Source organism: Lactuca sativa, chromosome 5 (genome assembly GCF_002870075.4).
Source record: "Lactuca sativa cultivar Salinas chromosome 5, Lsat_Salinas_v11, whole genome shotgun sequence".
In the NCBI taxonomy this organism is placed as follows: domain Eukaryota; kingdom Viridiplantae; phylum Streptophyta; class Magnoliopsida; order Asterales; family Asteraceae; genus Lactuca; species Lactuca sativa.
In genome coordinates, this window is record NC_056627.2 from 215,356,978 (window position 1) to 215,374,033 (window position 17,056).

Sequence of the window (17,056 nt, forward strand, 5' to 3'; positions counted from 1 at the left end):
ACAATTTTGGTCCTTAAAGCATATATCTGACATTAATTACATGTGTGATATTTGTTGTTTAAAATTTGGCACTTGTTACATTTGGCCCTTGGATTTTAAATTTGCACTTCGTATAGTTTGGTCCCTGGACTTTAAATTTAAACTTATTACAGTTTGGCCCCTAGACTTTATATTTGCACTTATTACTGTTTGGTCCCTGGACTTTAAATTTACACTTATTATAGTTTGGACCCTGGACTTTAAATTTACACTTATTATTGTTTGGTCCCTAGACTTTAAATTTACACTTATTACACCATACATACCAAATGCAAATCCATTAAGGAAAAACTATATTAAAATGCTTATTTATGTCACGTACTAACAAAAGAATCCATCAATTGAATCCTAATTAAGAAAATTTGCAACTAAAGTTAACAAACTTGTCAAAAGGATCAACTAATTTATGAGCTTTCATGTAGACCCCAAAAACTCCCAAATCACCATGCGATTTTGTATTCTTTTCACGTCTCCTAAAATTAATAAAAAATGTTTATTTTCGTTGTTAGTATTATTGTTGTTTACTAAAAAAAAAAATAGAAATTTGAGTAACCTTTTAGATGTGGATGTTTCACTTCGATCGGAATTTGAGATGCTGGATTTTTACATGTCTTTACACGGTGTTCATACTCACTGCATCGCAGACACTTGTGTCTTCTTTTAGAGGTGGATATATTTTCTCCCCATTTTTTTGCGCCCATTGATCCTGTATGGGCATCGGAGCAATTTGAAAAGCATATGCAACTTTAAAGTTATCTATAGTGAAATAAGGATCAACGTATTTGTGCCAGTTAGCATCCCTTGTAAAATCAATAAAATTCGTTGCATGTACACATGGTCGGCCTTAAACTTAAAACATTCGACAACTACATTTTCTTTCATCTAGGTTAACCTCTCAACATGTTCCATTGTACTTCACTTCATCTTGATTGTCACAACTTCTAGTAACTTTATATTCACCCAAGTTCTACATGAAAATTTAAAAACAGATTATATATATATATATATATATGTGTGTGTGTGTGTGTGTGTGTGTATGTATGTATGTATGTATTATTGAAGTAAAAACTAAAATAAATATAGTCTTTCAATTGAGTTATTTTACATGCTTACATTAGCGATGTCATTGAAATGGTTTTTAGCAATAGGAACCAATGTGTCATTCCATGTATTCACCACATTCCTTTTCATATCAAACCGTTTCATAATCTTTTCCCTAATTGCATCAATGATATCAAGCACGAGTTTATAGCCCAATTTACCAATACAAGAATTAAATGTTTCAGAAATATTATTAGTAATGTAATCACACTTGGAAGTAGTACCAAAATTGCTTCTACTCCATGTTTTGTTGTGGTTGGTATTTAGATATGCAATTGCATCTTCATTTTTATCAGTAATTTCCTAAAATAATATGTCATGCTTGGTAGGACGATAGGTTTTCGCGGAAGCCTATAGTTTCTTGTTAAAGAAGTCACCACGAAAGTGCTTCTTGAAGTTGCTATATAAGTGCCTTATACATTCTCTATGCTCAACATTAGGATAAACATTCATCATGGCCACTTCTAACCCTTTTTGCATGTCTGATGAGATAACAAGACCATTTGGCGTTCCAATTTCTTTTTTGAGTGAGTCAAGAAACCATGTACATGATTGTGTGTTTTTTGATTCAAGAACACAATATGCTATTGGAAAGATAGAATTGTTACCGTTAATACCAGTTGCAGCGGCTAGTACACCATCGAACTGTCCTTTTAAATGACAAGCATCAAGACCAATATATGGACGACAACCGACAACAAACCCTCTAGAACAAGTTGCTAAACAAATAAAGAACCTTTTGAAAAGTTTCTTTCCATCAACTATGTCAAAGTCAATTTCAACAACGCTTCCTTCGTTCCTTCGTAATAGTTCTTCTCTAAATTCATCGATCTTCATGAAAGAGTCTTCCCACTCACAATACATATCAGTATAAGCTTGCTCTTTCCCTCTAAAAACTTTTTGGTATGGCACATCAACATTGTAAGTTTTCATAATCCAATTTTTATGCTCATATGGAGAGACATCCCCATCAGATTTCAACTTGTCAGTAACAACATTAGCAATACATCCTTGAGTGACGCTTATTTCTACCCTTGTTGTTTCGAGTGTAAGTATGTACTTCTACCATTTTCATAACCTAAAACAAAATAATTAAATAAAAATAAATATATTTTTAATATAAAGCATGTTAAATATAACATAAGGTATACACTTACTTCAAAGGTAACTTCATCTTGTGTAATAAAAGCATGGATTCTCCACTCGCACTCTAGGTATTCACACCTTGTTGTGAATCGTGTCGGGTCACTTTTCATAATGTAGTAGTTAAGCTCATTTGTGACTGGACAGTGGTTCAAAGCTCTCCTAAAATCAACCATATTTTTAAATTTTGAGCTGACTTCCATGCTTATACTATTCTTACTAAATGAGTGAACTTCATCATCATCATCCATTAGATTGTATTCATTATCAGAATTGAGATGACTATGATAGTTTTCTTCACTAGGACAAATGTCCGCATCATACTCATCATGTGGTTCGTCTATGTTGGCACACAAATGGTTAGTATGGTTATTGGAGCCAAAGTTTTTCTCTGTTGTCACATAAATGGTTACTTGTTTCTCGTTTCCATACATGCTAAGCATAGTCATGAACTTTTCATTAGAATCAAGCCCAATAAATGATTTTTTTGGTGCATACTTGTCAACATAAAGAACAGAAAATTTTGGGTTGTTCTTTGATGAATAACATTTTGTCACTTCTTCATGTAGTTGACTTAACTTGTATAAACATGTGTCAATGTGGATACATTTTTGAGAGAGCCAAAGCAATATATTTGCCTACAACTGTTCTTTGTTAGCCGAAATTGAAAATTAATTAGAACTTGGATGTTGGCATACTCCTGAAACTGAAAATTAATTAGAGAAACAATCATCAATTTAGTAAAAGTTTAATAAATTAAAATTAAGATATCCACATAAAGATATTTGATTATAGGAGACGTAGCCTTGCTCTTCCATATTGGTTTTGATGTGTCATGAAGGGTATTATCTTCTGTTTGAGAATGATCTTTCGACATTGATTTGTATCGCCTCTAAAACATAATTTTAAGTTAGCAATAAGAAAAAATAATATATAAAGGTATAAAAAATAGCAGACATATGCTTTATAATTCATTTATTAACATTGGTTTGTATAGCCTCTAAAATATAATTTCAAGCACTCGAGTTAGTTCTATTTCAAGATTGTAAATATAGTAGCTTCAAACAACAAAATCACACAAAATTGACACAGTAGAAAGAATTCAAGATTCTAATCAAGTATAAGTTTCAACATATTATTGGCATTAATTATAGTTTTTTTAAACCGTGAAAAGACTTGAATTCGAATCCCTGCCAATTATAATTCAAGATTGTAAATACAGTAGTTTGAAACATCAAGAAAGCAGCTTTTCAATAGATTCACGTGAACAAATCAAACAACATCAAAAACAAAATTAAAGAAAGACAAAATAGGAACATAATCGTTTTTTTGTTTACCTGATGTGTGGAAGTGATGCAATAATAGGGGGAGACGCAATGGATCGGAAGTACTAACAGGGGAGTAACGATCGTAATTAACATGCTCCAACATGCACGTGAAATAGGAATGCAGGATTGTGAGAGGTAGTATTAGAGTTTACAAGTAAGGGCATTATTGTCCATTATGTGTTTATTTTGAATTATAATGAATTAAGATTATAAAAAAGGATTATAAATCAATAAAATTAACAAAAAAATAGATTTGAGTATATATGATATGAAAAAACATTAGGAACAACGAATACGATACTTAAAGTTTAGACCAGACAAATACGATATTTAATTGCTTAGCAGGGATATATATGAAATTCTACCGAAGTTGTATTATTTATAGGAGGTTTTTGTTTTAAAAAATAAAGCGAGAAAGAAAAATTTAATGAAATGAAACGTTGTTGGCTGCCCCACCTTCCCATTGGTCAACAAAACTCGGCATAGATTAACCGTGATGCCGAGCCGAGCTCGGCAAGCCGAGGGGTTGGCCCGGTGTGCGACGAGGCTACCGATCCCACACCCACAGCCTAATAATTCTCATTTTTTAACATTTGAGTTTGATTAAATCATCTAAGAAAGAATAATGATGAAATCGAATGAACTGTTGTCCCTCGAAGAAAATAGTAAAATTTAATTAATTGCGGTCCCTAGAAAATATAATTTAATACTAAATTGCAAAAAGAAATTTTACCATCCGTCGTGCTCACATGTAATCAATCATCCACCATACTCTTCCATCTTTGACATACAAATTCAATAAAATAATTCCATCACTTCTCACTATAAAACGTCCAAAACCACAATCACAAAAACATACCCATCCAAATTCGATTCAAAGATATAGAACAACAAAGACCATGGACACATTCTCCAACGTTGTCTTTCTATTCTGCGTGGTGTTATCAATCGTCTTCGCCTCTGCTGATGCTGCTTATGGAGTTGCTAAGCTGCCGGAGATTCCTCACAAGATGAAACAGAAGGAAATTCCAAAACCCATTGCAGTTCAAGGCCTTATATACTGTAAATCCGGCTCTAAATTCATTCCACTTAAAGGTATATATGTATCTCACAATTTCGTATATTTACATCCATCGTACTAACTTAATATTAATAAACTTCATATGGTATATATATTTTACGTGTATACAGGAGCCACGGCAAGAATAACTTGTTTGGCAAGAAACCAAAAGGGACTTGAATCAGCACCATTCTCCGTCTCAAGTTGCCCTGCTGATGATAAGGGCTACTTTTTAGCCAAACTGTCCCCTCCTTCAACCAAGTTCTTAAAGAATGCTCAGTGGGAGCTCAAAGAGTGCAAGGCCTTCCTGGAGAGCTCGCCATTGAAGGACTGCAAGGTTCCTTTGGATATTAATGGAGGGGTTAAGGGTGCTCATATTATTTCTTCTTCGTCTCATCGTCTTCTTAAAAATGCAAATCTCTATTCTCTCAAACCCTTTTTCTACACCAGTGATAAACCAAACACAGTCTCCGACAACAAGAAATATTAACAAGAGAATATGGATTTACTTTTGCAATATTTATGATTCTTTTTCCCTCTAATTTTTAAATGTACTTTGTTCTTATATTTCCCTTCCTTCTGTTGTGGTCCAAGAAAATGTCCTTTTTTTGTCTCAATGAGGTTTTTAAGCCGCGCGTTGTATGCGGAAGTTTAAACAATAATTTTATGATATAATGTCTTTTTGATGTATTAAGACATTACACTTTGAAAATCTAATATATTTATAAGTTGTATTTCTTTTTCGTATTCATCATTTAACTTTGAAACTATAAAAATGTCATAAGGTACTTTGCTTTGCATGTGTTTTAATAGATTATAAGAATATTCATCTTATGATGACCAAAATTAACATAAATTATAATCACTTGGAAAGCATTAAATTGTTTTTTTAAACTTGAAACATCAAAGACTTGTCAATATAACAACTAACTTTAAACAAAAGATCCAACTGGGCTTCAAATCCATACATTGTCTATTTGCCTACAACTCGATCTTGTTTGCCTCCAATTCCATCTGTTCCCAAAACATTGTTACCACTTACTTCCATTTGAATCACATCAGTTAATAGCTTGTCAAATGAATGCAAACTACTGTTCAACCATAATAACAATGTGATTACATTCCATTATCAAACAAAAACACCATTAAAATGCTATAACATGAAGAATGCATCTATAATGACAATAAGTTAGTTAAAAAAAACTTTTTAACTTACAGATTTGCAAATCATGGCCATCTGGACAATATTAATATCTCGTCTCATGGAATGCTTCATGTTCTCAGTACTTTATTAAAAGCAAGGGATCTGACTGTAGTTTCGTCCATGCATTATTAACATACTGATATCGTGGTTTATCTTCGAATACAACACCTGGCACAAACGCATGTTACATCCAAAAGGATTAAATATGAAGCAGCAAAAACAGAAAAAAAAATATTCAAATTTAACAAAATTGATGTGAATTAGAAATAAATTCAGGATGTGAATGTAACAACTCATAAAAGGAATGGAATCAGGTTGTTCAAATATGGTTGAATATAGGTGACACATGATTTAAAATTTAGGTTGAATAAGAATCGGTTGTAATGAACCAGATAGAAAGATAGAAAATACCATCATATTTATCATTAAATCGAATATGATGTGTTAGTGGCTGGAAGAGTATGACAGCAGTGGTTGGAAGTGTGTTAAGAAAGCCATGAAAAAAAAAAAGTGTTTGAAGTACATGTTCCTCCGATTTGACCTTAGGAACAGTCAACAAAGGAAGAGGAGGGGAGAGAATGTTTTACGCTGTGAAAAGGAAGAAATCCGGTAACCACCACCTCTCCGCCGATGTCATATGCCACCACAACTGTGTTGCCTCCTCCCCCAACCTCGGTCTCTCTTCTATCTCTTTTTGCTAGATGTTTATTTTCATTCCCATTCTCGGTTCATCCCTAGCCCATACACACAGACCATCTGGGAAGTAGGACGACAGAAGCTATGGCGGAGGTGGTGGCCGATTCGGCTGATTAATCGCTTGTAGAGAAAGGGAAATATTTTGTTTAGAGAGTGAGAGAAGGGAAGAAAGGCGGTGTCTATCTTCTCGTAAGAAAATGGGCATGAGATGGTGGGGAACAGGGAAGGAAGGAACACAGGAGAAGGAAGTCAAAGCAAACACTAGGAGACACTGGAACTTGATGTGCTCTTAGGAACAGTATAATAACGTACATTTGTCAAATGTTAGTTTTTAAAATTCAAGTGCAAGTTCTTATTGCTCACATTATAGCAAGAAAGGACAATGATAATGAAGATGACGTTCTAATTTTTGATGATATCGAGTTGAAACCATACAAGCTATGCAACAAGAAATAGTCTTTAGCGACACGGATTTTAGTGGCGAAACCATTATTAGTAGCGGCATTTAAACAACGCGTCTAAATGTTGCCACTAGTGGCGTCGCAACTAAAAGCGAAATCACTAAAATCTTTCGGTTGTGATACGTGTGAAAATGAAACCGTGGATCATAACGGTTGATAGATGGGATGGTATCCCCTCTTGATAACCATCTTTTGCAGCGACAGTAATTACATTTTTATAGTACGGATAGGGATGAAATTTTTACATATGGGTATCTATCGGGTCGTGTTACCTGTTTTAATGGCTAACGAGGCGAGGACGGATACCCAAAGTGGGGACGGATTGGAGACGGATATGACACTATCTACCCCACTTAATTTAAGTCGATTATATATATATATATATATATATATATATATATATATATATATATATATATATATATATATATATATATATATATATATATATATATATATATATATAAACCATCCTTGGAAACATATCCATAAACCATAATAAAATCAAGTATGATCAAAACATCAAAATACGTCACAGTAAAGTAAAATGCGGAACATTGTGATGTGTGCGATGCGATCACCCAAGCTATTCCCCTTGGATCCGAGAGTACATGAAACATAAACTGAAAATTGTAAACACAAAACTTGGTGAGTTCCGCAAAATACCACATACCATATATAACAAATACATAACCGGTCGTGCCCGTCATCGGGCCTCGCCCGGAACAGATTTATCACTAAATAATGGGCCCCGCCTGACATACATACAAAAACATAAACACATGCAAGAAAACATACATGCAGAGTCACGCAAACAACAAATGCAAGAAAACATACAGATTTGTCACAAAGATAAATAGCATACAAGATAGTCATCAGGCCTCGCCTGGAATCGGGCCCCGCCCAATATACATATCAGAAAACATACATGGAGAGTCATGCAGACAACTAGCATCCAAATCATAATAAACCATGGGTCGGCGTTGCTGCCTTCGACCCGCCAAACACAGTGAGGAAACTCACCTCAAGCTGTTCCATCTCACAGATAAAATCTCGGTCTGCTGATCCGGAAAGTCCCCAGCTAACACCGTCAAATAATATCCAATTAATAATTGGGTCTCAACTCGTAATCAAGAATCTAGGTTACTTGTCCAACATACAGGGTAAAAATACCATTTTACCCTTTTCTTAATTGGCCCAAAAACCAATGCCTAACCCATTTGCTCAAAAAAAAACAAATTTCTATATGGCATCCCAAAGTCGGGGGTCTAATGGCCCAATAAAGCCCAAACCCTAAAAGTTCAAAATATAGCCCAAATCGAGAAAGTCAACTGAAATCAAATGTGCCTACGAATGCAAAGAACAAAGGAAAAGATGCTCGGAACATTGTTGTTCAAAAACATTCTAAAGGTTCAAAACAAAATTTTGAAAGAAAGTTAAAAAATCTAAAAAATCAATTGAAACATCTCGAACACAGTTCTTCCAACAACATCTCGAAAAACTATTCCTCTGAGGAAAGCATTGCCCAAGCAACCAATGGTTGAGTATGATTTTTGGATAAATGAAAAGACCTTGACATTCTGATGTTTCCTAAAGAATCTCAGAAAAGGATTTCTGAAATACCAACTGTTCAGAAATCACAAACCATTTCCAAAGCTTATGGTAAAGTCCGTATCTTTAGCTCGGAGCCTAAAAACTCGAAAACTCATTTACTTTGTAGGTTTTTGTGTTTCAGAAGAAGATACAATATGATATATTGATAGTGCTTGTTCCATGCACATGAGTGGGCACAGAGATTTTATGCGTGATCTTAAACTTACACTATATGTTGGTTATGTAACTTATGAAAACAATTCAAATTCTCAAATTTGAGGTTATGGCGTCTTGACCAATGACAATTTTATGTCTACAATGTGGCTTATGTATTTGATATTAAGCATAATTTGATCAGTGTGGCCCAATTCATTGATGTAGATCGGAGAGTTGAATTATGTAAGAAGCACAACTATGTTATGACAGAAGACGGAAAAAAATGTCTTTTCAAATCATATCGCATCAAGAATATATATCATTTAGACATCAACATGATCATCAAAAAGCTTCAACTATGTTTTCTATCAAAAGTCGTACCTGACGTAAGTTGGATATTTCATTGGAGGCTTGATCATCTCTACTTTCGATACATGGATGATCTAGTTTCTTGTGAAATGGTTTGAGGTATGCACTCCTTAAATTTGAGAACAATCATCTCTGCGCTGCGTGTGAATATTGGAAGAAATCAAAGAAAGGACATCCTGTTCTGATTGAAAAATCCATTTTGGAACCTCTTGAACTTCTTCATATCAATCTTTGTGGACCATCTGTCGTAGAAAGCTTACATCAAAAAAGTTCATTCTTGAGATTGTTGACGACTACACAAGGTTCACTTGGGTTTTCTTCTTAAGGCTAAAATCAAAAACCGTCTCGGAGCTCATAAATTTCATCAAAGGCATTGAAGTTCTGATTATAATTCCTATTTATAGAATTTGCAGTGACAATGGATCTGAGTTCATAAATGCCACATTTAAAAATTTCTTGCCGACAAAGGCATTAAACAGAGTTTTTCTGCTCCCTACACTCCTCAACAAAACGGTGTTGTTGAAAGAAGAAACCCAACTCTAGTTAAAGCCGCTTGGTTGATTCTAAACTTTGAAAAAAGTCGTCTTTATCTTTGGGCCGAAGCTGTCTCCACGGCCTGCTTCACTCAAAATCAAAGCATCATCATCCGTCATCTCAACATGACAACATATGAAGCAATGAATGATCGGAAGCCAAGTATCTTATTTTTGCACATTTGTGGATGTCGATGCTTTATAAAAAAACAACTATGATCAACTCACTACGTTTCAACCTAAAGCCGATGAAGCCATCTTTTTAGGATACTCAGACAAATCTAAAGCTTACAGAGTTCTGATTAGTAGAACTCGTGTAATTGAAGAAAGCTTTGATATCACTTTTGATGATAATTTTGTTCGGAACTCAGTCCCTACTCATGTTACAACACACATCATGGAATCTGATGCTCCACCTCTTGGAGTTTCGAATCCTTAAATTATCTATGAAGTTGATTTTGAAAGCCTGCTTGGACCAATAGAAATTGTTCTTGATTCGGAATCTCAATCAGGACCGTCTTCATCTGCCACTCTGGTTTCTCAAAATTTTTCTGGTCCGACTCTAACCTTTCCTCCATTTGATTCTGATGCCTTTGAACCTTCTCAAGTTGAGGGGGAGAATAGAAATCCAACCCTTGAATAAAATGTAGATGGATTTCATGATGCAACAGATCAATTCACTAACATCAATAATTCCAAACAACAATGAAGATAGTGTCAACTTATTTGACTTTCGGAACTCTGACAGTGCTGACATTTCCAGTTCAGAAGTTCAGGGGGAGCATCAACCTCAAACTCAAATTGTTCAAAGGGAGTAATACAAACCTATTGTTGATATCGAATCATCTGCCACACAAGAACTTCTCAAATTGCATATATGTACAAAGGATCATCCTTGGAATCAAGTAATTGGAAATCTCAACGTTGGAGTTCAAACCCGCTCTGCTACTAACATTCAAAATAAGTGTCAATTCTTGGAATTCATATCAATTGTTGAACCTAAATCCATCAAGGAAGTCTTAGAACAGTCTGGTTGGATTACGGTCATGCTAGATGAGGTAGTAGAATTTGATAGAAATCAAGTGTGGACTCTTGTCCCTCCTCCTCAGGATCACCTTATTGTCGGTATGAGATGGGTCTTCCGAAACAAACTCGATGATGATGGAGTTATAATCCGAAACAAACCAAGATTTGTAGCTAAAGGATATACTCATATCAAAGTACATGACTACAACAAGACCTTTGCTTATGTTGCCCGTCTATAAGCTATCCGAATCTTTCTCACTTATGTTGCTCACAAAGGCTTTAAGGTTTAACAAATGGACATCAAGAGTGCCTTTCTCAATAGTGAAATTGATAGTGAAGTATATCTTCACTAGCCTCCTGGGTTTCTGAATCTTTTATATCTGAAATACTGCTATAAACTCCAAAAACTTGTTTATAGCCTCAAACAAGCTCCTCGCGCCTAGTACGAGACTCTCACTGATTTTCAGAAGCGTTCTGGTTTTGAAGAGGAATTCTCGATCCCACATTATTCCAAAGAACAAACGAGAAAATTTTCATGTTAGTACAAATTCTATGTTGACGATATTAATTTTAGATCGACTAATCCGAAGATGGTTATTGGCTTTGCTAAAATAATGGTTAGTCGAATCCAAATGAGTATGAATTGTGAATTAAGCTTCTTCCTCAGTCTGCAAGTTAAAAAGACCAACAAAGGAATTTTCATTCATCAAGAGAAATACATTTATGAACTACTAAAGATATATTCAACGGACACCTATTGTGACAACTCGAAAAATTCTAGACCAAACTAGGTCTAAACTTCAACCATGTACCAGTGAAGTCACAACGTAACTTGATGCAATAAAACTATGATTGTCATGAAGCATGTTTATATAAGTTATTATGTGCACTATACTTATTTATAAGATATAATAAGTTACGAATAAAAATAAGAGTCAAAAATAAAATAATAGATAGACCCAATATCTATGAAGAAAATTGTATTGGTAAGGACAAGGATTCCAGAGATATAAAGAACGCCGAAATCCGAGTTATAACAAAAAAGTTATGAACTGTCAAAGTTTCACTACAAAACCGGAACGACACCAGGAATCGTTAAAAGTGAGTTTATGATAGATTACTTTTTAGCCTTAGTGATAAAAATGAAAGTTGTAGAGTACATCTCCACCTATGCGTGGATAAAAAGAACGTCAAAAACAAAGCTTGTATGCAAAAGTTATGACCTTCCGAAGATGTAGCAATCTAAGAGAGTGACATGTGGCAGAAACTGTAACTTGGCCATGTTCCACGACGTAGACATGAGGGCTACAACATGGAAGTGATCTATAACACCTCTCAATGCTAACACACAGATGGCAAGTCTATGGGAGTGAGGTATTGAATTTCCACGATGTGGAAATAAAGCCTACGACGTGGAATCAGAATCGTGACACCTTCCGAATCTAGGACCCAAATGGCAAGTCTACGATGTGATGCAGCTCTATTTCCACGACGTGGACATTAAGTAGCAAGTTCGACCCCAAGGCTCATTAAACCTAAATCTCTTCTCTCTATCTCGTTTATTGAGGTTGTTTCGCTTCCCGAGCCCGAAGATCATGAACCGCTGACCGTTTCTAGTTAGATTCTAACCGCAATCACACTCAAGGTGGGTTCATACCCCTACGTTTTCACGATTTTTCATTGTTTTCGGGGGGAATACAAGTAAAACACATGAAATCTTGTGTCAATATCTAAACTATTTCAAATTGTTTCAACTACTATTTTTACCAATATATATATATATATATATATATATATATATATATATATATATATATATATATATATATATATATATATATATATATATATGATTAAGGTTCTACAGGCTTATAATTGATAATTCTACCTTATTTTATGTTCTTTGTTTGGTTGTCGGGCTTATGGTAGAATTATTTATCCGGCTGTCTTTAATCCTAATTACATTTGTCGTATATATATAAGTATAAAAGTTATTTCAAAACGTTAAACAAACAGAATATTTTCTCAACTTATTTCATTACCATTCGTACAAAAACGTTAAATTTCATGGAAGATCTTTATCACAGATTTATGATTATAAACATACAAAGAGGTTAAAATTAAATACAAAGGTTTTCATTTCAACATAACATACACATTAAACTATAATAGGTATAGTTTATGAAACGTACGTACTATTTCACTAAGTTCGGGATACAATATGGAAACAAACATATAAACTATAATAGATATAGTTTATGAGACATATATACAATTTATTCATTACAAAAAGGTTTTTCATTATTCTACACGTAACCATCAATATAGCTTTGTGAGACACGCTTCAAGCACTTATCTACGTACCAAACAAAAGCCCTGAAATTATTACCAAAGTATCCTAGAGGGAGAGCGTGATACTTGTGTATAGATCTATATGGGACTAACAATCCCGCATCTTAATTGTTAGCTACAGTTAGGCTGACAGGCTCGGGGTGACAAATGTCGTACCAATTTAGACGCCTGAAGAATGTCGTATTCAGGTCATCTTAGGTCATCAAGCATGGTTATAATAACTCACAATTTGGTATTAACAATACGATTAGTGTATGAATACATAAATAACTTCAAATAGTTTTATTTAATAATAAAATTACAATACAATATTTTACAATACAGTTGGTAAATCCAGGCACATACATTAAAAGGAGTACATACAAATACAATTATAGTATACTATTTTCTAGTACAGTGCAACTTACATTTCTGATAGGACCATTATTGTTCAGTCTATGATTACTTAGCGTATACATTAGGATTATATAAAATGAAGATCCGATAGGCAGCCAAATGTGTGATTTCCGCCTTATTTCCTATTCCTTGTTTGGTTGTGAGCTTAGGATAGAACCATTCATTCGACTGTCCATTCGATCTTAATTATATATAAATTATATACACTAAGTGATTATAGAAGGAACCAGCAAAAGATTACACTACTTACATGAATTCATATTTCGTATTACAAATTTTAAGCATAAGAAAACTTGTACAATGATGCGACATCGACCTCCGACATGTCTTCTGCTGCGGCGGAGATCTGGACATCACAGTGCAAACCCGTTAGAGCCGCCCCAGGGACTATGCCCTAGGAGCGGGCTCCGACGGTCAAGTTAGATCAGCTAGAAGATCTGAGATGGTCCTCCATAGCTGGAGAGAACCATCTTGGTGCTAGTGGTGGTGTATGGTGGCTGACGGCGGCCGGTGGCGGTTGAGCCATGGGGGGGAGAGTCTAGGGAAAGGTCCCCCTCCATGGAGGAGGTAATGTTCATTATATAGGGGAAAACTAGGTCAGGCCTTGGGCCAAGCCCCATTCAAGCCCAACTAGCAAAGAGCTGGGCAAGGCTGCCCGGAGGCGTTGGGCGGGGATGGCGGGCGCGCACCAGGAGAGGATGGAAAGGGAGAGCCAGGCGAGGGAGCGCCAGGCAAGGGCCGGCAGGAGAGTCCCCAACATGGCTGGCAAGGGAGCGCCAAGCAAGGATGGCAAGGGAACGCTAGGCAGGGCTGGCATGAGCGCGCCAAGCCAGGCTGGCGCACTAGAGCAGTCTAGGCCATGCCAGTGGACCATATCTCATCAAGTCCCCCCAGTCTGGTGTTATTGGTACGCGGCCAATGAAATCGGACTGGAACTAGTCATATAAACCAATATGAGAGTCCCTAGCGAGGATGACAAGGGAGTCCCCGACAAGGTTGGCAGGAGCGTGCCAGGCCAGGCTGGCGCGCTAGAGTAGTCTGGGCCATGCCAATGGACCATATATCATCAAGTCCCCCCCAGTCTGGTGTTATTGGTACGTGGCCAATGACATCGGACTGGACTTAGTCAAATAAACTGTGTGTTGTCAAGTCCCCCTAGTCTGATGCGATTGGATTGCTGACAATCGGATCGGACTAGATAAAGCACCAAAGCATTAAATAATAAAGAGAAATGACCAAACCTTGCCCACGAGAGCCGTGTGTTTGTGCGATGAGCCAAACACTGCTTGAGCTGACTTGATACTCCTTCATTGAGAGGAGTGCGAGCCGTTCGGTAAGATGCAACGTAACTGTTGCTGCGATCATGTGGACCGAGGCTGCTACAGAGTGTTACGCGACACTGATGTCGGTGGAATGTCAGACCGGGGTAGCTAAGATGCGTAAGCTTTCCATTCACTCCCTGAGACTGTTATCCGACGTGATTGTTATGGTAGCCATGCGAGATGGGATGTCACCAGTAACCATCTACATAGTCTGCATTAATAACCATCTTGAGGATCTTTCTTGCTCGGGCTACACCTAGTTGGATTGCGGTGTACCAACCCTACTCCCCCCACCTTTCTTAGAGGAGGCGAAGAATAGATTCCGAGAGCTGGGTGACTAGGTTGCTAGTGAGGGTCACGTAGTGAGACTATTGTCGATAGCCAGACAATAGAATTGTTGAGGGATTGGCAGTGAGGCTATATGGTGGGGTTGCATAGCAAGACCATCTCCGAAAGCCAGGAAACAGAGATGACATGGGGTATGCGGCGAGGCTACAGGTAGGGTTACGCAGCAAGACCGTTTCCGAGAGCCAGGAAACAGGGATGTTGTGGGGTACGCGACGAGGCTACAGGTAGGGCTGCACAGCGAGACCATTTCCGAGAGCCATGAAATAGAGATGTTGTGGGGGCATAGGTAGTAGGGCCACTGTCGGGATGACCTTCTTGCTGGAGAGTATCCTCACTATAGCAGGTTGTAATGCGGATAACACTTCATCGATCGTCCGAGCACAAGAGAGCCGTGATGACTGTAAGAGGGGAAACACCGAGATCCTGGTGTTAGACGTAGAATAAGCTTGTGATGTGCGAATTATGGTGCGCGAAAATGGGCGACTTATGTTGCACGACTTAGGAGAATAGCTCGGGCTTAGCAGCCAACGATCATGGAGATGTTACGCGGGAGAGCATCGCGCGGAATGGATCGGGCTTGGCTGCCAGCGATCATAGATAAGTCATGCGTAAGAGCGTCGCGTGGAATGGTCGGAGCATGTTGCTATAATGGAGTCGGGATGAGAAGCCAAACGACTCGAGGCAAGGGTGCTAAACCTCACATGCAGAGCTTGCCGCTATAATGGAGTCGGGCTGAGAAGCCAGGCGACTCGAGGCGAGGGTGCTAAACCTTGCATGCAGAGCATGCCGCTATAATGGAGTCGGGCTGGGAAGCCAGGCGACTCGAGGAGAGGATATTGAACCTCGTATGCAGAGCTTGCCGCTATAATGGAGCCAGACTGAGAAGTCGGGCGACTCAAGGTAAGGGTGCTGAACCTTGCATGCGAAGCATGCAGCTATAATGGAGTCGGGCTAAGAAGCCAAGCGACTTGAGACGAGGGTACTGAACCTCGCACGACTAGGCATAGCACCCTACAATCTATGTGTCTAGCTCGTGTGACCAGTCTGGGTTAAAGCGGAATGGTACATGATGTTTTGCTGCCTCGCTAGTCGTACTAATAATTGAGGCCTCAGTGTCTTGGTTGTTTGCGAAGAGCTATGTGGCAGTGTTACTTAGAGCTTGATAGTGTAGCTACTGTTAAGAGGTTCATAGTGAGATTGCTATTAGGAACTGGTCAGCAGGGCCGCTGAGGCCCTGGCAACGAGCTGTTGGATTAGTGTCTAAGTCCATAACTATTTTGGTATGTACTTGACCCGATGGTGCATGGTCCTTTTGGGTTGCCTTCACCAAAGCAACTTGATAGGATGAATTATGGAGAGAAAGGATTAAATATGATTTATTAATATATTATGAGAATAATATATTAAAGGAGAAATCATATTGTTTAATTAATATTAGTCAAGAATTAATTGGTAATTAGTTTTTTGACTAAAAGAGATTAATTAAACTTAAGGGACTGGAATTGTAATTATAAGATAATTGCAATTTGGGCCATGGATTTCCTTTTATTATAAGGTGGACGAATTCTATGGGGGAAGCCCATATAAAATCATCCAAGGCCTTAAGGAAAGGGCACCATGGGTTGCTTAGAGTTTAAGCATCCAAATTAGGTTTTCCTTGTTAGATAACCCTAATTGCCTCCTATATAAAGAGATCCCTTATGACAAAAAACGGGGCTATGACTCCTCCTAGGGTTTCACACGTTTTTTGGGCAGCCTCCATCCTCTCTCCTCTTTATCCTCTTGCTTATGGTGTTTGTGAACCATTAGAGGAGTGACACTTACGACTCTAAGCCTTCCAAAGTCAATACAAGGAGATTTGGGATTGTTATTGCTACATAACAATCAAGGTAACATTATAAACCTATTCTCATGTTAATATGATTACTT

At 37.2% G+C, this 17,056-nt stretch overlaps 1 protein-coding gene and 1 long non-coding RNA gene across 3 annotated transcripts; one reads left to right on the forward strand and one right to left on the reverse strand.

Moving 5' to 3' along the window:
- Window positions 1-317: 317 nt before the first annotated feature.
- LOC111894988 (uncharacterized) lies at window positions 318-4,609 on the reverse strand. 2 transcript variants are annotated; one of them, XR_006192600.2, is made up of 6 exons: window positions 4,471-4,609; window positions 3,621-4,391; window positions 2,298-3,175; window positions 1,749-2,218; window positions 593-1,006; window positions 318-512 (listed from the first exon to the last, which is right to left on the reverse strand). It is a non-coding gene; the product is annotated as an uncharacterized LOC111894988 (long non-coding RNA). The 2 variants fall into 2 exon arrangements; XR_002851389.3 differs by having other exon boundaries at window positions 1,153-2,218.
- On the forward strand, window positions 4,511-5,422 carry LOC111894979 (protein SEED AND ROOT HAIR PROTECTIVE PROTEIN). Its single transcript, XM_023891068.2, has 2 exons — window positions 4,511-4,706; window positions 4,803-5,422. The coding sequence occupies exons 1-2, from the start codon at window positions 4,511-4,513 to the stop codon at window positions 5,159-5,161; spliced, it is 555 nt and encodes a 184-aa protein (XP_023746836.1). The 3' UTR covers window positions 5,162-5,422.
- Window positions 5,423-17,056: the final 11,634 nt, after the last annotated feature.